Source organism: Aotus nancymaae, unplaced genomic scaffold (assembly GCF_030222135.1).
Source record: "Aotus nancymaae isolate 86718 unplaced genomic scaffold, 86718_ANA_hifiasm-v0.15.2.pri h1tg000003l, whole genome shotgun sequence".
Taxonomy (NCBI): Eukaryota; Metazoa; Chordata; class Mammalia; order Primates; family Aotidae; genus Aotus; species Aotus nancymaae.
Genome location: NW_026988414.1, coordinates 64,468,318 through 64,491,818, shown reverse-complemented (window position 1 = coordinate 64,491,818; position 23,501 = coordinate 64,468,318). Strand labels below are relative to the sequence as shown.

General features: G+C 42.4%; 1 protein-coding gene across 5 annotated transcripts in view; it reads left to right on the top strand.

Annotated features, from left to right (window-relative positions):
- The window catches only part of KDM4C (lysine demethylase 4C), a 390,541-nt gene extending 368,739 nt beyond the window's left edge, over positions 1–21,802 (top strand). For 4 of the 5 annotated variants that reach the window (XM_012451385.2, XM_012451384.2, XM_064381825.1 and 1 more), the window contains 3 exons: positions 10,733–10,852; positions 15,949–16,041; positions 20,707–21,802. In XM_012451385.2, the coding sequence (XP_012306808.2) occupies positions 10,733–10,852; positions 15,949–16,041; positions 20,707–20,883 (390 nt within the window). In that variant the 3' untranslated portion in view covers positions 20,884–21,802. The remainder of the gene's footprint in view (positions 1–10,732; positions 10,853–15,948; positions 16,042–20,706) is intronic. The other variant, XM_012451386.2, reaches the window with a different exon arrangement.
- The last annotated feature ends 1,699 nt before the right edge of the window (positions 21,803–23,501 follow it).

The window sequence follows — 23,501 nt, the reverse complement described above, 5'->3', positions numbered from 1 at the left end:
TTGTGTTACAGCTGTTTCAGGCCCACCACCCTACTCCAGCCTGAAGCTTATGGACTGGTCTGGCCCCGCTGCTACTTTCTGTTGTGTGGGGTAGCTGCCTGGCACCAGTGGAGAACAGAAGGACTATAGTATTAACAGCGACTCTGGCTCAGGGAATCCCAAGGTCTGGGCACCGAGAAGGGTCAGCACTCTTCACCCCCTACTGTCTGGGAGTGTATCACCACCTACACCTTGGTGAGCCAGCCAGGAACATATTACAACCCCTTTCACTCCTACCATTTGGCAGGTCCCAAGTTCTTGTCCCACATCCAGGAAGATTGAGGTTACTTGGACAACTGGAGGGTAAGCAAGATGGAGAAAGGCTTTACTGGATGATCAAATACCTGCTAGTGGAGAGGAGACCTGAAGTGGGTAGCTCATATCCACAAATAGGTAGTCCCAAGGAGTGTCTGAGTCCAGCTGAGTCTGGGGTTTTTATGGTGTCAAAATAGAGGAAGTGCTTGCTGATTGGTGGAAGCACCACTTGATTGGCTAAATGGCATCAAGGAGGTTCTCACTCCTGGTTGCAGACTTTACCTGGAACTGGCAGCTCAGCCTCCAGGCTTCAGGCCATCCCTGGCTTGAAGGTGGGGTTTCACCAGGAATCGCTCCCTCCCGTTTCTCCTAGGAACCTGTCTGCTTCCTGCCATCATCAACATGCCATCCTTGGCGCCCAGGTTGTCTACACTGAGGGCCGCCTGTACACTTGTGCCAAGCCACCCTCAGCCCCCTGACCTCCCTCCTGTGCTCGTCAGCACCCAAAGTGTCAGCTTTAAAAGCAGTTTCCGGAGGGGCGGAGGCATCAGGGAGCTGGTGTGTCAGTGCCACCCCAAGCATGCGCACACCCAGCTTGGTCACTATACTGCCTGGGCTTGGCTGTCAAGACATGACTGCATCTTTGCTGTGCTGCAGAGTGCATGCCAGGAGTGAGGAGAGGCCAGGGAGTGGAAGCTGGCAATTCCAAGCCTGCTGGGGCAGGGGGCTTCCTGGACCCTGAGAGCACAGGGATGCCCATGTCTGGAGCCACGGCTGGGCAGCTGCAGTTGCACCTGGGAGCATGGGCTTCAGCTTTGCCAACTCAGTAGGGCACGGGGCTCTCACCAGGATCACCTGTTCCCGTCCCCTGCCAGCTCCACAGCGTGCGCAGCATGAGTCACACCTCCACCACTGCAGCTGGCATCCTCACAGTGGCTGCTCCAGATGGGCCACCGCCACCGTCAGTAATAAGTACTGGGATTTGTGTTGAGATTATTGAAATGTAGTGCATAAAGCAGTTAGTGTGCTGCCCGGCACATAGTAAACATGCAGGTAGTCTTTGTGGCTCTGGTGGCAGTGGTGATTATAGTTGATGGGTGGCAGCCAGTAATTTTTGGTCAGCTCATTGGTCAGAGAGTCCCTAAGCACACGACTTCTAGAAACATTTTTCAACCTACATTTTCCATACCTTTAAAAAAAGAAGAGGTTACTGAAAAAAGGATCTAAGAGCAAGTGTCAGAAAGCTTTAAATGTATAAATTCCTTATTTAAGTCGTTTTTATATTTGGAGGTTTTAGGAGTTGAACTTGGAAGACTTCCTATTTTGACTCCTGATATGATGGGGCACAGCCCTGAGATCACAAGTGGAATCATTCCAGAACACTCTTGAGAGGGAGAGGAAGGGGTCAGGGCTACAACTCTGTCTCCTCTTTGGCCACATCACTCCACATAGTCGGTGGGATAGCCTGACCAACTGTGACCCCAAATGAAATCAGGTTGACAATGCCAGAGCCCCAAACAGTGGTCTCACAGAGTGCTGCAGGAGCTGCTAGCTGGCTTCTCCCTTTGACATCTGTCTTTAAGGACTCCATTATTGGTCTCACCACAGCTTTTCCTGAGAAAGGTCTCTATAATTAGTTTAGTTTGTGTGGAGGGTGGCTTAACGTGGAAGAAGCGGCATGAGGCAATTTGGTTAATCTTAAGAAGAAAGTCCTTGACACAGTTGATGTCCTAGGAGGGTGGGTCACAGACACAGAGTTCCCACCTCTTTGCCTACTACCTACAGACACACACAGTGCCTTGTACTGCAGATACTCATGTGTGTGTCTGAGTCCCCACTTGGATCTGAATCCTTTGAAAGAAATGGCTGAGAGGGCTGGGTCTTTTTTGTCTCTTTCTCAGTTCTGAGCTCAGTCTGGCCCGGAGGACACACTCAGAGGGAAGGAGAAGGCAGGAATGCAGAGAATCACTTATCAGCGGGTTAGAACTGCTCCCCTTGTGCCCGTACACCCGCTGCCTTCCTGGTCCCTCCCCCACAGGCTCTTTTGGGTGGGGTCAGCCCTCCCCAGTATCACCCCTGTTTCTCGTTATTGGCTTTTGTTATGCTTCCTCACTTCAAAGGAACCAGAAAAATAATTTCTGAAAACAGCTGCCTAACTTTGTACTTTCTAGGCCTTTTAAAGTTTTTGCATGCCAGAATCTCACCTATTTCTAATTTCATAAAGATGTGGCTGCTTTGGAAATATACCTCTGAGGCTTAATGCTGTAATAACTTTCAGAATAATAAAAGAGGTCTCCATCTCTGGGACCTCAGTACCTTAAACAAGCATTGTGTCCACTTTGGGCTCATCACTGCAGGGAAAGTGCATACAAACAAAGCAGTTGGCCAGGAATTGTGGCTCACACCTGTGATCCCAACCCTTTGGGAGGCCAAGGCGGGAGGACCTTTTGAGGGCAGGAGTTCAAGACCAGCCTGGCCAACATAGTGAGACCTTGTCTCCACAGAAAGCAAACAACAACAACAAAAACTAGTTGGCCTTCAGCAATTCACCAAATAAGTGTTAGTGCTTTCTTTCTATGAAAATAACAAACCTATCTTTTTTTAGAAGATAGGTATAGTTGTGTGTCAGAACATTGGCCAAGTGTGGCTGGTGAAAACAAAAACTGGCTGCTTGAGGAAACAAGATGGGCTTTATTTCAGCATCTTGGAGTTCAGAAAGGGGTGTGTGTGTGTGTGTGTGTGTGTGTGTGTGTGTGTGTGTGTGTCCTTTAGAAACAAACAAGGCCAGGCGTGGTGGCTCACACCTGTGATCCCAGCAATTTGGACAGCCGAGGCTGGGCAATATAGTGAGACCTTGTCTCTACTAAAAAAAGAAAAAGAAAAAAAATTAGCCAAGCATGGTGACATGCACCTGTATTTTCAGCTATTTGGGAGGCCGAGGTGGAAGAATAACCTGAGCCTGGGAAGCTGAGGCTGCACTGAGCTGTGATAATGCCACTGCAATCACTCCAGCCTGGGCAACAGGAGTGAGACCCTGTGTCAAAACTATTAAAAAGGAAAAGTGGACCTTTTTAATACACTAGGAGTTTCCCTGAATGATTAGTGTCAGTATAGAAGCAGCTTAGCTTGTATTGATTAACCCAGAGCCTGAAATTACAGGGTTCTAGAATCAGTACAGAACACATTTAGATAGATACCTGAGGGTGGAAGCATTCCAGATTTTCTTCTAAGCATGTTAGAAAGCTCTCACTCTAAAAAAGATGTAGTCAGAAGAAGGGGCATAGAACTGGTTCTTTTGTTATCCATAGGATGTATAGTTTCAGCCATGAGATAACCTCCTAGAACAGCAGTTCCCACCCTGCTGAGTATGAAATTGCCTGGAAGGGCATTCGGCTTGGACCCACCTTGGACCAGCTGAATCAGAAATGTCTGGTGGTTAACATTAGATTTATTTACTGCACTAGAGAAATGAGTCTGATGTTGAATTTTTCAAAGCTGATGAAACTAAGTTTTTTATATACCTTTTTACCAAGTAACTCTTGTTCTAGGAGTCTGTTCTAAGAATATAGTCATTAATTCAGACAAAGATTTATGAAAACAAGTATATAGTAGCATTATATATGATAGAGGAAAACTGCGATGTCCTAAACATTTAATAGAAGAGTGACTAAATTGTAGCGCATCTATACTGTTGCATATATTTGGCAAGTAAAATGGAGTTTTTAAAATATAATTAATAGCTAAGAAGATGCTCATGACATAATTGTAGGTGGTAAATAGCAAGGTACAAAATTATAAATGTCCACAAAAGGGCAAATATTGTAGGATTTTGCTTAGATGAGGTGCCTAGAATAGTCAAATTCTCAGAGACCAAAAGTAGAATGGTGGCTACTAGGGGCTGACAGGAGGAGGGAATAAGGAGTCAGTGTTTAATGAGTGCAGAGTTTCTGTCTGGGAAGTTAAAGTTCTGAAGATGGAGAGTGGTGATGATATCACAACACTATGAACTTAATGCCACTGAAATTTACAATGGAATGTGGTTAAAATGTTAAATTTAATGTTATGTATATTTTACCCCAACAAAAAAGAAAGGGCCTCCACCCCAAAACGCTGTGGAAAGTAGTGAAGGAACATGGCATGAACTGCAGTTCTGAGCTCTTCACAAATGGCTTTGGAGACAGATCAACTATGCCCTAACTTGAAAGAAAATAAAGGCTGGGCCTCTGCGGGGGAAAGATTGTGCATGTATAGGATATCCTAATTCTTAAAGAGCATAGAGAAAAATTCTTTAAATTATTTTTAAAAAATTAGAAGCATAGGAAAAAAAAAACTCCAAATGGTGACAGTGATCACTTGTAGGTGATAGAAATATGAGGTTTAAAATTTTTTTTCTATCTTTAAACATTTTTTACAATGTCTCCCTAATGAATATATAGAAGCTAAGAATTATTCTTAAAAATACTTTTTCTTTTTTTTTTTCTTGTTTTATAGAGATGGAGTCTTGCTATGTTGCCCAGATTTGTCTCAAAGTCTTAAGCTCAAGTGATCCTCCTGCCTTGGCCTCCCAAAGTGCTGGGATTACAGGCGTGAGCCACTGCTCCTGGCCTTAAAAATAAGTTTTGAGTGCCTTCATTGTTTGCTAATCTCTACATGTAGGGTGGTTATGACTTATATTTAATAAGCAGTCCAAAGCGGTGTGTCCCCAATAGAGTAGCCCCCTTGAAAGGCCATTGCTTAGAGCTGGCCATTCCTCAGGTGCTTGGTGACTTTATTGTCTGGAATACCTTCTTGGGGATATCCTCAGAGAGGGCACATTCTTACACTGTGGGGCATATTGGAAACTTGGACTGCTGTCAGTCATCTAGGGCCAAGCCTTGTCAACAGGTAGGTGCTTCCATCAATATGCTCCCTTCCTTTTGAGAAGAATGGTTTTACAGCTGGGCCTTTGCATGGTGTGGGAAGTCCTCCAGTTTTATATTCCCTTGTTAAGTGAGAGGTTTCTTTCTACTTTGTGGGAGGAGGGATCTGCCATCATACAAACTAGTGGTTTCTTGTCATCAAGATCATTAATGGCAACCAACAGAAACTGACATTGATTTAGGCTGTACAGAAATTTAGTGAAAGGTTATTGGGGAGCTTTCAGAATCTCCAGGAATACAGAAGAGCAAAGGTCAGAAACCAGGCAAGAACAAAGGAGGCTGTTCACCTGCAGCTACGGGCAAGACCAGGCCACAGACGCCATCCAGGAAGGACACCCTGCCTCCCCTTGTGTTGTGAGACTGGACCTGGCCTCTGCCATAGGCCTGCGAGTGCTGCTGCTGCCTTCTAATGGAATTCTACTTGTTTTGTAGATGTAATGCCTTCTACTTGTTTTGCTTCATCTCTGACCCCAGGCTCTAAATCCTGGGCTTGTGCAGCCCACTGGCCAGGCCTCTGTTGCTGTCTTTGCTGTGAGGGAAGCTGGGGAAGGGAGTGTCTGGCAGTGTTCAGCAATTGTGATGTCAGGCCAGCTCAGTCCCATTAGACTGTGGGGAGAAGGGGTTTCCAAAGCTGGGCAGCCAAACAGATGACAGATAGCCACTACGATTCTTACGTGGCTGTCAGTCAGTCTTGTTAATCTGTGCCAGGGTCCAGTAACGAGCAGGTGATTATCTCTGGAAATGCTAGCAGCTGTTGGCATTTTGCCCCAGGTCACCTAAGCATTCTCCCCAAGGGGGACTGCCAGAGGAGCCAAACTATGCTGATTAACTGCTGGGAACACATGTGCCGCATATCTGATGCAACTGGGCTCACAGATGGGGCTCCTCTGTGGTTTATACACGTAAGGAATAGTGATGGGGATGGGGATAGGGCTAAGACAGGCAACATTTGAGGACAGCAACTTCTAGGGGTCCCTTTCAAAGGGTTGCATAAGAGTTCCAAGAACTCAGTGACTTCAGATTCAGGTAATCAGACTGGCAGTTGAATTTTTCCTTTTAGTTGGTGGAGCAGGTACAGAAGTTTGGCCCTGACTTTGGCGGGAATGTGATGACACCATCCTCTTGCCCTAGGTTCAGTACTCCTCTCAGTCCTTTAAAGAACTGATTGTAGCCAAAAGGCCACTCTTCACCGTGATTATGATTTCTGTCTTTAATTTTCACATCATCTATTTAGTGCTGTAGCTGTGTGCTTACTGGCAGCTCCAGACACCAGTGTCCTGTGAACAAGGCTCTGGTAGATTTCAGGCGAGTTTACACATCCTGGAGGCAGTACAGCAAATGGCAAACAGCTATTTATATTAGGTGAAGGCGAACTGCTTCAAACAGTCTAGACAGCAACTGAGAAAAATGCATTTGTCAAGGTTTTAATGCATATAATTTTCCAGCAAAGGTGTTTACTTACTCCAGTAACATACTAAGTAAACTGCATTAGGAAAAGCCTCTTTAGTATTTTACATCCTTTTCTATAATCAATCTTAAATTCTAGATTGCTTAAAAGAAGTCACCCAAGTCAGAGAGAGCTTTGGGGGTCCCTGGAATCCTCATTTTACTGTGTGCACCAGGGTTGGGAACACGCTTTGAGAAGCTGTGCTGTAGTGCCTGGTTCCTGGTGCTCAACCCAAGGACCTGTGAACCAGCTGGAGACCTTTAAGAGGGAGGGCAGACCACTCAAGCTGTTGCTTTCCACAAACTAAATCCCTTCATTTTTAGACCTTTTGATATACTTAATTTTTTTCAGACCTTTTATTTTTGAAAGAAACTCCCCCCCCAATGAAATTTTACTCAGAAACCTAATTTATAAATAAAATCAGTGTTCTGCTCTGAAGTCCTCTCCTCATAGATCTCACCCCTTGCAAGGACTCCGGAGCCCCCACCCCACAGAGCCATGGGTTTGGTGTGACAGGCTGTGAGTGCAGTGCCCTCTGTCTGTCCCTAGCTGGGCTGCTAGGCTTTATTGCCTCCTAGTGTCTTACACACAGTAGGTGGTCAGTAAATAGGTTTTTGAATTAGTAATTGAAACAATTTGGGGGACACCCACCAGCTTCTACTTTGGGGAGATCAGACAAGCCTAAATATCAAACATTTCAACTTCTTTTCATCAGCCCACATGCTTCTAGTCTCATTCTTGTTTAAATTTATACCCCATGTAGTCATAGAAGTTGCTGGCAAACTCAAAATGTGATACAGCTGATGAATTGACACCATTTCTTTATGGATGAAACTAGATGTTACAGGAATAAGCTCTTTTATGTTTTACTCTAAGCTACCTTAACTTAATTTGGAAAGTAGCTAGGGAGTAAATCATGAATTATATATACTAAATAAAGTTATATGCACATCAAAATATTATGTCCTTCCAGCTGAAGGACCTGCCAAAGGGTGAGAAAAGAGCCGTTAGGGATGAGAATCATGCCTCTGGTTTTGAAGGTCGGGAAGGCACGGAATAACTTATCTTGTTACATAGTTGGTTTGTTATTTTTCTTTTTCTATAAATAAAGAAAAAGTTCTGAAAGCAGAAGACTGAGAAAGCAAAGTGAAGTGTCTTCTTGAGTTTGGCATGAAAGATTATGAATTTGATCTTTGTGGCTGATACAGAGCAACGTCAGGATGAGGCTGAGCAGTAACGAGTTAGTTGAAGTCAGGCACTTGCAATGCTAAATTAAGATTTCTCGTGAGTAAAAGGTTAATTTATAATGAGCAATAAAAGATATCAAACCATCTCAGGCATTATTTCCAAAACCCTTTTTAAAAAAAAAAGTGTCACTTAGTAAAGTTGCATCTATTCAGTTTGTTAATAAAACTAAGTTTTTAAGATAAACTGCTCTAATGGAATTTATGCTTGTCTAGTCCCTGTTTCTGTGTCCCTCACCTCACCTTGGTGATATGGTACCTAAAATTGCAGGTCGGGATTTATTTTGAGGAATTTTATTTTAAAGATTAATAAAGTTATTCTGAAGGGCAAATGTGTAAAATGAAGGACCTAAATGATAAAGAAAGGAAGGCCGTAACTCTCCTGCTCGAAAGTTGGTTGTGGTAGGTAGGAAAGTGCAGAGTACTGCCTCCTGAATTTCCTGAGGCTTTGATTTGCCTCTGTTGAGATTTGAGGGCCCAATAAATAGCAATATCTCACCATGCCTGAGGAAAAGCAAGACAAAGGAGTCAGGATTTGGAGATGTAAAGTATCACCTTTATGACTACTAAAGCAGATATTGAGGAGTGTGGCTTCTATCTGTGAGCAAACAGGTTTCAAATACTGGACCCTAGAATTAACAGGCTTACCTAGTGATAGGCAGTGCAGGAAAGCGCAGGCCCCTCTCTTCAGAAGGAGCAGAGCGGAGTGCAGGTTCTTTCCCTGCATGATGGCTCCAGAGAGAAAGGGAAGAGGCTAAGCCAGAGGTCACCAAACTTCGTTGGCTCACGGCACGCTTAGTATCTCAGCATGCTTTTTGAGTGGCTCTTGGTCAAAAGAAACACCTAACAGTTCTATGTGTTAAGTAAATTAAGTCCAAATAACTCACCAGTGTTGGTAAGCTGGATGCCTCACAAGTGTCACTGTACTTCCCTTGAATGTATCCCACAGGGTCCCCGTGAGTTTGCTGTGGCACTCCAGGGTATGATGGCACATAGTTTGGGAAATGCATTCTCCTTCAGAAATCAGCAATAAAATTAAGTCATTCACAATCCTCTTGTAAAAGTAAGAGGGGGTGAACCAGATGTATTACCCGAGTGGAGATCCCTTCACATGGGAGAAAGCTTTAGCAGCAGGAAGAAGCGTATGCTACCTTCTGCCCCCATGCTTACCCCAGCACCTGGGCTTCAGCTCAGAGGAATCTAGAGCTGATGGGACTCTCTAACCTTGGAGACTGACATATGTAATCAGTGTGTACTCAGAAGCTATACCTTCCAGTGTTCTTGGTACCACATAAATCTCTGGAAGGGAAATAGAAAGAGAGGTGATAACCCATGGGCATACATTGAGTACATCTCCACAGCCTACCCTTTTAATTCTGCCTGCCCTAAGGTCAAGTATTATGCAGGCTAAGAATAGACTTACTTTCATTTGACTAAGTTAGATGCATATTGTCAGTTCTATAGAGCCTCTGAGCAAACTGTTTTTTCTTTGCTGTAGCTCATGGAAGCATAGCCTGCAGTTGGAAAAATGAACAACTGGGCCTTCCATGTATACTCTTAACCCAGCAATCAAATGGTCACTCCTTTATAAGGCACAATTTCTATTAATAATAAGAAATAATACATGCTAATTTCCAGTCATAAATAATTAAATATTTCCTGTGTATGCCTCTCATTTAAACTACACAGTGTGCCCAGTCTGTATTTATAGCTTGATTGGTCAAGTATGCATTTCAGTCATTCAGATTGTCCTCATCGGTAAAATACCCACATTAGCAAATCATGAATTGCTGAATGTGCAAAAAAAAAAAAATTACCATAGTCAAGTATTTAATTCCCTTGTAATAAAATTGTATTGTGTTCTACCGAATCCATGCAAATTTAAAAGTTTATAAACAATGCCTGTGCAAATGTTTTTACTATCCTTCGTGTCCCCCTCCCCAGGCCTTAAAAAAAAAAGCACCTTTCAAGATTCATCACCTGGTGGGGAGTTTGCTCTGAATTACTGCCTTGGGAGGTGGCAGCGTGAAACAGAAGATCTGAAATGAAAAGATTCTGGTTATGGGTGCCACCAAAATTACCTGTAGAAAAGGTGGGCTAGTTAATTAACAGGAGATGCTGGCAGAAGCACACTTGTGTAGGGAGGTCCAGGAGGTCTCTAGAAGGGGCGTGCTAAACAGGACCCACCCATCCAGCTCCACCCACCACTGCAGGTGCCACTGCTTTCCCTTCTCTGCTGCATTGGCAATTCCTTCCAGCTTCGGTTGCACCCCTGCCCCACTTCCACCTGGGTGTCTTCAGCTCTTATTCTCCCATTCAACTTCACTCCTCCAGAGATCCTGGCAACTTAAAGGAGCCTTGCAGGAGTCTCAGTTTCCTCGTCAGTAAAATGGGGATAATTAATAATTTCTTCCTACATCGTGGAGTGATTATAAGATCACATGAGATGTATGCTGAAGCATTTAAAGTGCCATATAAACGTCAGGTGTTATAAATCATAAGCTGATCTATTCCTCAGCTAAAGTAGTTTCTATGCATATTTTAGTTACCCCCTGAACCATTCTTTTTCAGATAGCAAATGTAAATGCTACTGGTTTTTTTTTTCTGCTTGGATTATGGTGGCTCCTTTGCAACTTTATGATGTAGGCTGAATCTTTAAATACTCCTTTGGCTCATATCTCTTCCCCTGAACACCCATGCAAGATCATAATCCATAAAACACAGAGGCAATAACTCCTTTTAATTGCCAGGAGTTCATAATTTGCTAAGTTCTAAATGCAGTCACTTAGGCACTCGTCTTGAAAAGCCTGTCTCTGTTTATTCTGCAGAGCCGAGACTGTCTGAAGCTGGGCCCTCCTGCTGAGGGAGAAGTTGTCCAAGTCAAGTGGCCTGATGGCAAACTCTATGGAGCAAAATATTTTGGATCAAATATTGCCCACATGTACCAGGTGGGTTCTTCCTTCTCTGTGATGCTTGCTGAGACTGACATTATAAGTCAGAAGGAGATAGTATCTCAAGTGTGCTGCTGATCAATAAGGCACATGAATTTGGGGCACCTCTTATTTTATGCAGGAGGCAAAGATTCAATGTGTAATGACCCAGGTTGAAACCCTGGAGTTATATTACCAAGTTGGACACTGGGAAACTTGAACAACATTTGATGAATGGTTTAATTGTGAGGAATATGGTTCTGCCAGAAAGATAAGTTACTAGAAGAAGGGCTGCTTCCCACTGTTTCTGTGTTATGAGGAGAGACTAATTGACTGATTCATCTCACCTTCAGCCAGGACGGTGATGGCCACTCTTCAGCCAGCAGGTGGCTTTTGCTGAGAGACATACTCTTCCCACTCCACCTGCTATTGGAGCAAAGCTAGACAATGGTACATTGGCATAGATATGGCCAGTTAATGTCGCAAGGAGCTGATGGTTATCATCCACCCAGGCTTAAAGGAATGCTTGTTTAAATGAAAACTACAGCTGTCAGTTGGACATTCTGCTCACTAGGGAACCCTACATAGTATTAAACAGTATGTATACAATTTAAAAATGAATTATTTTATTCCACCCAGAAATGAGGGGAAACAACATGGATAGCACATGTGCATTTATGTTCCTTCAGAAAGGTTTTAAAAGGGGACACTTAGAGCCCATACATTGTAGAATTTTCAGTGACACTGTCAAAAAATCAAGATTCTCAGGCTAAACTGTAGAGTGAAAACAGGAAGATTGAAGTAAAAGGAGAAAACTCAAGAAGGTTCAGGCCTGTTAAGTTGAAAAGCAGCTTGAGAATGATAAGACTGTCAGTTTCAACAGAGAAATTGTTCAAAGACTGATAAGGAGCAAGAGCTTAAATGGAAGAGTGCATTATAAGACACCACGTCAGGAACTGGAGCACAGTATAATTAAAGGTGTTCAAAGAAGTTTGAAAAACTTAGGAGAGACATTTTTCATGGTCTAGAAAAACCCCAGAGGAATGGACAGGGGAGGATGTATACACATACATTGTGTGTGTGTGTGTGTATCTGTGTGTGTAAAGGCCATTTCCCCTTTGCATATGGTATTGGTGACAGTCTCAAGATACAAATTCAAGTTATTTATAATATAATATTAAAGTCATATTATAAATATAACATTTATAATAGTATATTATATAATATATTATATATATAATATAATTATATATATAATTATATTATATATATAAATAATAATTTATAATAGTATATTATATAATATTATATTTATAATATAACTTGAATAACTGGACCTTCTTTGCATTAGAATGAACAGAATTAGGCAAAAATCACAAGACGAGCTAATAATACTGGAGGCTTCTGAAAAAGAAGCATTACTACATAATGCAAAAGAAAATAATTACATTTAATTAAATAGTAAGTGCAAAAGTGAAGTTTCTTACATGTAGCAAAGCTATTTGCTACATGAAAAGTATCACATAATGAGAACATGTTGAAATTCGGGCTAATTAGTAATCAGTGTGTTAACTACAGTTGAATTTATGATGGCCTATCAACATAAAACTATGGGCATATTTATAGAGTCCATGAAAAAGTTAAGACTAATATTAAAATTGTCTCTCAAGCACAAGTAGTTTAAAATTCCTCATTAAGCCAAGTGGCCTTTTGAGATCATTTTGTGTTTTGTATCTAATTATTCAACTTCATCAAATAAACAAAGACAGTTTTAAAAATAGATATGACAGATAAACAAATACCTGCTGTATGGTGCTTAATATCCTAGGCATATGCATTTTTTGACCCTCACAGTAGTCCTGCAAAATGTTAGATGTTACTTGACTCCTATCTTAAAAAAGAGGTAAGAAAAGCTGTGAACAAAATTTTAATGATTTAAGAATAAGTTTTTAATAATTTGTCCAAGAGTACATAGCTGGTAAAGAGAGGGTCAGAATTCTCTCTCAGCTCTGTCCTAACTAGGGTGGACAACCATCCCTGCTTGCCTGGGACCATCCCTGATTTTAGTACTGAAAATAACTACATCCCAGGGTACCCCTGAGTCCCAGGTGAAATAGGACAGTTGGTTACCCTAGTCCTAGTATAGCATACTCCCTTCTAGGTTTGTAATTGCCTTTTTGTTTCAAATGATTGCAAGCAAAAGAAAGTAGGCACAGGTGGTTCTAGCTATGCTATCAAATTGTGTAAAAGAGATGCCACCTTGGCCTAGTTTAACGTTAAAGAAACAATTCTACTCAAACAAAGCCAGGAAGAAAACCCTTCTTGGCATCAGCCCTCCTGGAAGTGACAGCAAGAGTTCTCATGTGACTGGCACCTAATTCCACTATATTGTTTAGCTTCTTCAAATGCTAACAGTATGCGGATAATCATACATTCAATTATATGTCTGATTTTTATTAAGACAGCAATGGATGTTCATCAACCAGGAACCCCCAAATTGGTAACTTTTGCCTTTGAGACATACCCACCTGGCCGTCTCAGCAAAGGTAAACCAATGCATTGGCACAGATGTGGCCAGTTAATGTTATCATCCACCCAAGCTTAAGAGGGTGTTCGTTTAATTCAAAGTGCAGCTATCAGTTGGACATTCTGTTAATTAAACAATAAGTGTGGCCGGCACAGTGCCTCACGCATGTAATCCCAGCACTTTGGGAGGCCTAGGTGGGTGGATCACCTGAGGTCAGGAGTTCAAGACCAACCTGGCCAATGTGGTGAAACTCTGTCTCTACTAAAAAAATTAAAATTAGCCTGGTGTGGTGGCACACGCTTATAATCCCAGCTACTCAGGAGGCTGAGGCAGAAGAATAGCTTGAACCTGGGAGGTGGAGGTTGAGGTGGGCCAAGATCATGCTATTGCACTCCACCCTGGGCAATAAGACCAAAACTCTGTCTCAACCCCCCCGCAAAAAAACAAAAAAAAAATGTACTTTTTTTAAGCTCTAGATTCTTTTTAACATAACACAGCTGTGTGATTTAACTTGCCTTTTGACTAGAAGTACAAGCATATTTTAATTTCTTTTTTGTTGTTGTTATTGTTGTTGTTTTTTGACAGAGTCTTGCTCTGTTGCCAGGCGTCAGGCTAGAGTGCAGTGGCGCGATCTTGGCTTACTGCAACCTCTGCCTCCCAGGTTCAAGCAATTCTACTGCCCCAGCCTCCCTAGTAGCTGGGACTCCAGGCAAGCCCCGCCACGCCCAGCTAATTTTTGTATTTTTTAGTAGAGAGGAGGTTTCACCATGTTGGCCAGGATGGTTTTGATCTCTTGACTTCCCTAAGTGTTGGGATTACAGGCGTGAGCCATGGCGCCCGGCCATTTTCATTTCTTAAAAGTGAAAATTTCAGACAAAATTTAGGGACAAAAATATTATGTGGTTGAGAATTAGAACATACTAGGTATTCTACCTGATGGCATCCCTTGTGTTTTCTGCTAGGTGAGTTCATGTTCGATTAAACCTAAACCAACCTTAACCAGGGTACTCTAGGTTTCTGTTAACTGGTGTCGTTTACCTTTTCTTTGATAAAACCTTTTAAAATGTTGAAAAAACTGATTATGAAATTATTTGCTTCCATTTGGTTAGTGTGAAAAAAGTTTTAAACATTTTGTTTTAGATGATGATGTATTTTCACACATTGATTAGGTTTACATGTTAGAAAGTTGAGAAACAGATTTTCCCACCTCCTTTGATGGCATTTGATTGAATTTGACAAAAGTGTGTTTTGAAAGTTCAAGCTCTGTGATAATTGGAGAAATTATTTTATCTGGGATGATTATTATATAAGAGTAAACAGCCCGGGCTGTTTATCTGCAGTCCCAACACTTTGGGAGGCCAAAGTGAAGTGCTTGAGTCTAGTAAGACCTTGTGTCTACTTAAAGAAATAATAACAGCTGGGCGGTGGTGGCGCATGGCTGTGGTTCTAGCTTCTCAGGAGGCTGAGATGAGAGGATTGCTTGAGCCTGCAAGGTTGAGGTTGCAGTGAGCTAAGATCAGACCACTACACTCCAGCCTAAGCAACAGGGTAAGGCCCTGTTTCCAAAAAAAAAAAAAAAAAAAAAAGGAAATATGTTGTATTTTCTTTCACAGAGAGAAACATTTCTTCTGGTTACATTGTCAGAACCTCTTAAAGAAATCAATGGTGTTAACAGACCCAAACCATCTTAATGCTAAATTTCCCACAGTCTCATGTTTTGTGATTTCCATTTGATCAGTAGCTACTTTTTTTTTTTTTTTTGAGATGGAGTTTCGCTCTTGTTACCCAGGCTGGAGTGCAATGGCGTGATCTCGGCTCACCGCAACCTCTGCCTCCTGGGTTGGAGCGATTTCTCCTGCCTCAGCCTCCGGAGTAGCTGGGATTACTGGCATGCGTTGCCATGCCTGGCTAATTTTGTATTTTTAGTAGAGACGGGGTTTCACCATGTTGACCAGGATGGTCTCGATCTCTTGACCTCGTGATTCACCTGCCTCGGCCTCCCAAAGTGCTGGGATTACAGTCTTGACCCACCGCGCCCGACCAGCAGCTACTTTTCTTTGTTTTTGTTTTGCCAGGCAAAGTTTTCATTTTCCATATTCCAAGACACTCATTTACAAAAATTTTGGCCTGTTTTAAATGTATTGTGTACTTATTTTATTTATTTATTTTTGAGATGGAGACTCACTGCAACCTCCCCCTCCTGGATTCAAGTGATTCTCCTGCCATGCCTCCTGAGTAGCTGGGACTACAGGCGCGCACCACCACACCTGGCTAATTTTTGTATTTTTTAGAAGAGGTGAGGTTTCACTGTATTGGCCAGATGGTCACCATATTGGCCAGTTGGAGATGACCTCATGATCTGCCCTCCTTGGCCTCCCAAAGTGCTGGGATTACAGGCGTGAGCCACTGCACCAGGCCTGTACTTAGTTTAACAAGGGAAAGAAGTCTTCTTACTTCCTTGGTTGTTGGCTGGTTCCCTTGTTTATTCTGCTTGAGTCTTTTTCATCTTTTTATGTAGTTAATTGGAACCTTTAAAATGGTCAATACTGCTTTTTAATGTGTATCATGTTATCTTACTTTTCATAAGGTTGAGTTTGAAGATGGATCCCAGATAGCAATGAAGAGAGAGGACATCTACACTTTAGATGAAGAGTTACCCAAGAGAGTGAAAGCTCGTTTTGTAAGTGCTGGCAGATGCCACTTGGAGACCTGCCAAGTGAATTCCTTGTCCTCACCTCATGTTTCCCAAGCCTGGCAGAAACATACTTGGGTTTTGGATTAATTATGAAGCAAGCCAATGCAACTTTTTCCTTAGTGAAACTTAATTGAATGCAAACTTCAGATTCAGCCAAAATCAGGGAATGAATGCATGTGCCTTTTCTTCTAATGAAGTCAAATGATATTTCTTTGTGTTAACATTTATTGGTGCACAAAAATAGCTACTGAATATGTGCTCTGTGCAGAGCACCAGGAGCAAAGAAAGATACCATCAAGGCATTTGCACTCTTGTTAGTAGAAGCAACATTAAAAGAAAGTATTCAGGAGTAGATCAAAGAGGACTCAGCGTAAGTGAATGTCTATCTGTTCTTCTATAGGTTTATCATGGATTGACTAACTTCTGTCTCAGAAAGTCACTGATGTTTGTGTCAACACATAATTCAGCTAAACTCTGACTTTCATAATAAAGGGGATAAACAAAGCCTAAATGCTAGTTGTGGGAATACTAAAGCAGTTTTTAAAAAGGGAAATATTAGTTTGATGCCCTCACATACCATTAAAAGATAAACACAGACAAATAATCAAAACTGAAGTTGTTGAAAAATATAATTCACAATAATTTTGGCTTTATATTATTGTATCATAAAATATTTAGTGGACCCTAAAATGAAGTCAGATTTATTCATTTAGAATTATATCTGTTGCATCTGTGAAATGATAAATCCTAAATAGAGAAATTTGAATGGACGAGGTTTTTCTGACTGAAGTGAATTTTTTTTCTGAATACTTGACACTTTCAGTTTAGTACATGCTTACAATATACTTGTCTGCAGTGATAGAGTAACTATAGATTATTTGGTTATTTTAGAAAAACCAAGGGTTTTCTTAAATTAGGGATGTCTAATCTTTTGGCATCCCTGGGTCGCACTGGAAGAAGAATTGTCTTGAGCTTCACATAAAATACACTAACTATAGCTGATGAGCTATTTTTTAAAAAATTGCAAAAAATCTCATAATGTTTTAAGCAAGTTTACAGATTTGTGTTGGGCTGCATTCAAAGCCATCCTGGGCAGCAGGCCAGGACTGGACAAGCTTGCCTTAAATGTTCAGTTGTATATGCAGCTTTTTTCCCCATCAGATGGGATCCTGACAGCAGAGTAACTGCATCAGGTGGGAACTGACTTTCCTCTCAGCTGCATCCTTCAGAGGAAGGTCTGTCAACGTGAAATCGTCAAGAAGAGTGGTGGTATTCCTACCCACTCAGTGAGAAATGTGGCTCAGAGGGGACCCACACACCTGTAAATAGAGTAACCACTAGATAATAATGACAAGTAAAGAAAAAATTAAATATTCCTGTTGTAAAGATAGCAGCCAAATCTTAGTGAAGACCTAAAAACCTGATGTGACTTGTCACTGTTCTGAGACCTTGAAATCTTTTGAGAAAAGCTTTCCTTTTTGAAATAGTAGAGATAGCTTCCTCTTGTTCTGTATTCTTATCTTCCTCAGACTCCCCTCTTCCCTTCCTTACTCTCCTCTCCTCTCCTGCTCTTTTTTTTCCGTTTTCAGCATCTAGAGATTTAGAGGGTGGGGAGTGGAGTAGGTAGCCTCTGGAAGTCTCTTAGGTGTTTCATTTTCTAATCCATGTATGACTTAGCATCCTACCAGCTGAGTCTTGTAGATTTCAAATACTATTTCTTAATCACATTAGAAGAAAGCTCATTGCTTTAATACTCTGATCACAATCTCTGTTTCACAGTAGATTTCGCTCAGATATCAGGATGCCTTCCCCTGTGGCTGTCTCTGAACACAGCTCCTGGGTTTTCTAAGGTCTTTTTCACTGAACAAGCTCACCAAGATTCCTTTTTTTTTTTATTCTCAGAAAATTTTTAATTAAAAAAAAAACAGTGAAAATATATAAATCACATCCACACTCTCTGATGCAGCCTGCTATGCTGAGCAGCTGAGCCAAGTAGAAAATATCTTCAGGAACAAAGGCTCACAGTCACTAAATCCTGTTGGCCATCTCTGTTGTTATTGAATAAAAGACGTGCGGGGTCTTGTTGCAGCCAGCCTACCTCTCCTTCGGGTTGGTGCATAGCCCTCAGGCCCTTGGTTAATCTGTCCATGATTGCTATATTTTTTCCAGTTGACAAAACAAATCTAATTGGAAAACTCACTGATAAAAGATATTTTATGGTTAGAAATGTCTTTTTTCGTTTTTTAAGGAGGGAGGTTAGCAGCCCTTGTCAGGAGGCTTTGTGTTTTAATGACTTTGGCTCACCCAGACACACGCTGACCGGGGGAGAAATTGTTCAAAAGAGCCAGCAGTCCACCTTAGTGATTGTGTGGGGTTCTTTTCCACTCACTTCAGAAACAGCCCCATTACCTTTTATTGTCTCAGAGAATAACCATAGCAACAGTGCATAATTAGCTAGCGCTCCTGGTAAATCGGTTTTATTATTGTGTTTGAGAGGCTGACTTTTGCTGTTTCTGCACAGTGCCAACAGTTTCATAGATGTTTTATTTTCTTCTTTGATAACTTTAGCACTTATAAAAGTGAAAGATTACTCAGAGGAAGTATTTTGCCAAGAATGAATGAAACAAAAGTGTTTTCTCCTAATGGCACAGGGAACCCAACCAGCCCATAGTGATTTCGTTTTCTTCCCAAGTGAAACTAGGTAGTTTCTGGGGGACGCTGTGAAGGTGGCCTGTTACTCTGGGTAACCATCCCATGAACGGGCTGGAAACATGCACAGCTTTGCCCTTGGGTCCATTTTTTGTCTTTAGGCTTCCTTGCAGCTGTTTTCTTATTTTTCTCTTACCATGGACCTTGTGTTTTCAAGTCCTAACGCGTCTTTCACCTCTGCCTCTGCCAGCAGCCAGGGGAAGCGGTCTCAGCACAGTGAAATGTGCCATGTGTTGATGTCATCAGAAGTCACCCACCTCAGTGGAAACAGCTGCATTTTAAGGAGGCAAGATAGTAGGGAATTGGGAAGCAAAAATAGTGCCTACTATAGACATTAGGCTTTACCTGAGTATCACAGAAAAAGCCCACACGCCCTTACGCAGCAAACACTGAACAGCAAAGCCAAGTACTAGGCACATTGTTTGCTGTGGGGAATATATATAAATTTGGGTACACAGCCCCTAATATCCTTACCTTTATGAGGTTCCTCTGATGGGGAGAAACTTACCTGCCCCTTATCTCTACCACTGCCCTCATCCTACTGAGTGGATGTGTCAGGGCCACAAAAGTCCCAGAGAAGGACCCTTAAGCTTGCTGAGGGCAGAAACTGTAGAATAGAATGACTTTCACAGAAATGAAACAGTGCGTCCAAAGACAGAGAAGCGTGGGGCCCTGAACCAGGCAAGTATGGCCAGGACCTGCAACTGATGCTGTCTGAGCAGAGCATGGAGCAGGCTTCTGGCCAGCTTATGTATGTAGGTCTAGCCCAGGAAGTAGGGATGTCATCTTGAAGGCAGTAGGCTGTTGGGAAATTATAAGCAAGGGCATATGATCATGTAGAGCCTTATCATAAGACGGCTTTTAGAGAGCTTTCTTCCTGTGGTACTGTGGGAAATAGGTTGGAGGTACAGCATATATTGCAGTGGTTTGGAGAGGAAGTGTGAGGGCCTGCCCCATAGGGTCAGTAAGGATCAAGAAGAAAGGCTGAAGTGCTTCAAGGTACATGCAGGAGGAATCCTGGACATGGTGGGGAAATGCCTATAGTGACTTCAGGTTTCTGGCCAGTGTAACTGGGTGCATGGGGGTAGATGGCGCCTTTTATGGAAGGTAGGAAGGACAGCGATAAAGAAGGAAGGCTCTCAGTTCAATTTAGGACAGGTTGATTTGAAGGGCCTCTGAGACAGGGACTTTGTGATGCCTGCTGGGCAGATGCACTTACAGGCCTGAGCTGGCACAGGAGATGTGAGCCTCTGCACAGGCACTGAAGCCAGGGGTGTGGGCACAAAGGCCCGGGGAACAGGAGTGGAGAGGAGAAGCCCCAATGCCAAGCCTTAGGGCTTCGTAGTTGAGCAGATAGTTAAAAAGGGGAACCCCTGAGACGTCAAAAATGAGCAGCCAGAGAAGGAGAAGCAGGAGAATGGGTTTACAAAGTGATGGAGAAGAGAGCTTTAAGCAGTAGTTAGTTGGCAGAATCGTCAAGTCAGTTTAGCGATAGGAAGGTGTCACAGGAATTAGCAACCAGGACTTCAGCAAGAACAGTTTCAGGGAAGGGGTGGGGCAGAGGCCCAAAGCTAAGTAGGAGTAAAGGTAACTTAGAGATGACGGTTGACATTTGTCGAAAACCTTGTTGGGCAAGAACCAGAGGGGAGATGAGAAATGAGGGAAGTTAAAAATGAGAAGCCTTTTATCCTGCTTTGGTTTGGGGAAGATCCCTAGGAGTGGTGGGTAGGGAGGCCCTGGAGGAAGTGGGGCTAAATGGAGCCCCCCACTTTGGGTGGGAGAGGTGAGGGAAAGCCCAAAGCCATGCCTGGGGCCCTTCTAGCCTGAGCTAGTAACTGGGGCATCTGCACCCTAACCCCAGCTAACGGAGTCAGACCTTTGTCCAGTCTTCTGAAGATCAAATGCCGTGCCGTTTTGCAATGTAACACCAGCTGCTTTTAGTCCACAGCCTCTGACATGCGATTTGAAGACACATTTTATGGAGCAGACATTATCCAAGGGGAGCGAAAGAGACAAAGAGTGCTGAGCTCCAGGTTTAAGAACGAATATGTGGCCGACCCTGTGTACCGCACTTTTTTGAAGAGCTCCTTCCAGAAGAAGTGTCAGAAGAGACAATAGTCTCTGTACATTGCTGCAGGCAACAGAGCAGCTTGGGTTGGAAGAGAGAAGATGAAGGGACAACCTTGGGGCTGTGCCATGAGTTTTGCTGGCATAGGTGACGGGGCGTGTCTCTGACAGTGGTAAATCAGGTTTCCAGAGTTTGGTCACCAAAAATACAAAATATACATTATTAATTGGATGCCGCAATCTGAAATCGTCTCTTGTCTTACTTTCACTTGTGAGGAATTGTCTTCTATGATCCCAAAGAATTTTTCTAAGTAAAAGGAAATACTAGTGAATCACCCACTAGGAAAAGCCACCGCCACAGAGGAGGCAGGTCCCCATGTGCGGCCTTGCCCCTTGTCAGGAAACACACGGGGACCTCTCCCTCCAACTCCAGCAGGTGGCGCCTTGGTACCCGGCGGGGAGGGCGATAATTTATATATTTTCCACAGTCAGGGAAGGACTCTCACTTATTTGTTTTAAATGGCAGTTTTTATAAAACATTTTTAAAACACAAATGGCATGTATGCTAATGAGATTTACCCATGTGCTATCTGTATTTCCCTTGTACAGAACTTTTACATTTTTAAATATTCCTATTACTTTTGATTGTGTCTAATGGGAACTGAGTTGTTGGCCTTTGTGAAATGAAAGTTTTGGCTCTTGAGAAAGAATTCTTATGAATTGTATGCGAATTTTATATATTTAAAGAGGGAGATCTGGGGCTGTTATTTTTAAACACTTTTTTTCATAATACATATTCTGAGTAGATATTTATAAAATATATGTTTCTTTCATTATGTGTTTGTAAAATTAGAGTTTAAATAAATATGCTTTGATGCATAGTTTTGAACTAATGTAACATGATTTTTTCTTTTTTAAAGCAGCCTGAAAATGTACTAGTGTTTAAAAATAAAGATTTCCATTTTCTCCAGTCCTGTCTCTGACTTACTTATTTGTCTGGGTTTAAACCAATAGAAAACCAAGTTTGTTGGAGAGCTGGCTATCAGGACATGCTGCGGCCCAAGTTTTTCAGACCCTCCTTCTATCGCTGACTGTTTCCATGGTTGTGGCGCATTCATGGCAATATTTTTTGAGATAAAGTCCCTTGCCTGCCCATGTCAGTACCAGTGGAATCATTTTCCTCAACTCCATCTAGGCCCTGAGTGGATCTCAGACCCTTGAGTCTGGTCACCTTTTGTCCCAGGATTCCTGGTCTGCAGCTGTCCTTAGTAGGAATTAGAGTTCCTCCAGTCCCTCCTTCATTGTGTCAATGAGACCTGGAGGACAGATAGGAAAAGGGATGCCCAAGGGCAGGCAGTTTTGGCGACTGCTTCAGTTAACTAGGGCCACCATTTTGCTGCATTACAAACAATTGCAAAATTGCAAAATCTTAGTGGCCTGCAGCAGAAAGCATTTATCTCTCTCATGGGTCTACTCATCTGGGCAGGGCTTGGCTGGACAGCTGAGCTTGGCATGGACTAGCTCACACACCTGCTCCATTGGTCTCCTATCATTCTAGTGGGCCCAGTGGGCAGCCCAGGTATGTTCTTCTCATGTCTATGGCAGAGGCAGGAGAGCAAGCAATCACAGCCAGGTAAGCACATTTCAGCGACCTGGGGTGTTGGTTAACATCCTATGGGCAAAAGCCCAGAGCCAGGGATTGGGACGGCATTTCAGAGTTGTTTTATGGCAAAAGGTATGGGTGTATCCTGGTCCTGGGTGGAAAGTGAAGACCAAAACAGTAAGGACAGAGCCGCAGCTAAAACCCAGTTCCATAGACTGCTCTCTGGCTGGGTGCTTATTTTGCAGAGTGCCTTGTGTCTGAACTCTGAGCTGGGGTAGAGCACCAGCCTTATTTTTACAGAGACTGAGCACTCCACATTCTCTACCAGTATAGTCGTATATTTTATCAACTAATCAAGCTTGAATTTTCTATCTCCAGGTTTTGAATGGAACTGACCTGCTCTCCATGATATGCCAGGAAAGTAGGCCTGGGTAAGGCATTAAGAGGAATTAATCTAAATGGGATCATTCGTTCTGTACAAGTTTGCCTGTCAGCAAGATTCTGATTGGCTGCCACAGGGAGAAAATGTGCAGAGGTCTGAACCATCTCAAATACAGCTGTTTTTTATAGTCTCACTTAACAAATGTGCCTGTAACCAAGTACAGCTGTATATGGCCTTAGCAAAATAGTGCTGGCCACAGATGCACTCTGGTTATTGAGAAAGGCACCTTTGTTTCACTGCATTCTGCATAAAGTGGTTATTAGCTCTATGACCAGACAGACCGTTAAACCTTTTTCACTTACTGTGTGGCACCTCAATTGTAATTTTAATTCTTTTGCTTTATACTAACTGCATTTTTAGTGTATATGTGTAGCATAAAATCAGCTAAAGTCCTTCTAGTATTAAAAAGAATTGCTTAGCTGTGACAATTCTAATGTAATACTAATTGGAAGCCCTTTCTCTGGAGGCTAAGGGATTAGTAAAAACGGCCTGGCATGTATCATAACATTTTAATTCCTTTTTGTGTGTTTTAAATGAGAACAATGTGATGCTTGTCAGTTTACTTTTATTAAAGGACTTTTCTTTTTTTTTCTTTCTTTCTTCTTTTTTTTTTTTTTTTTTAGT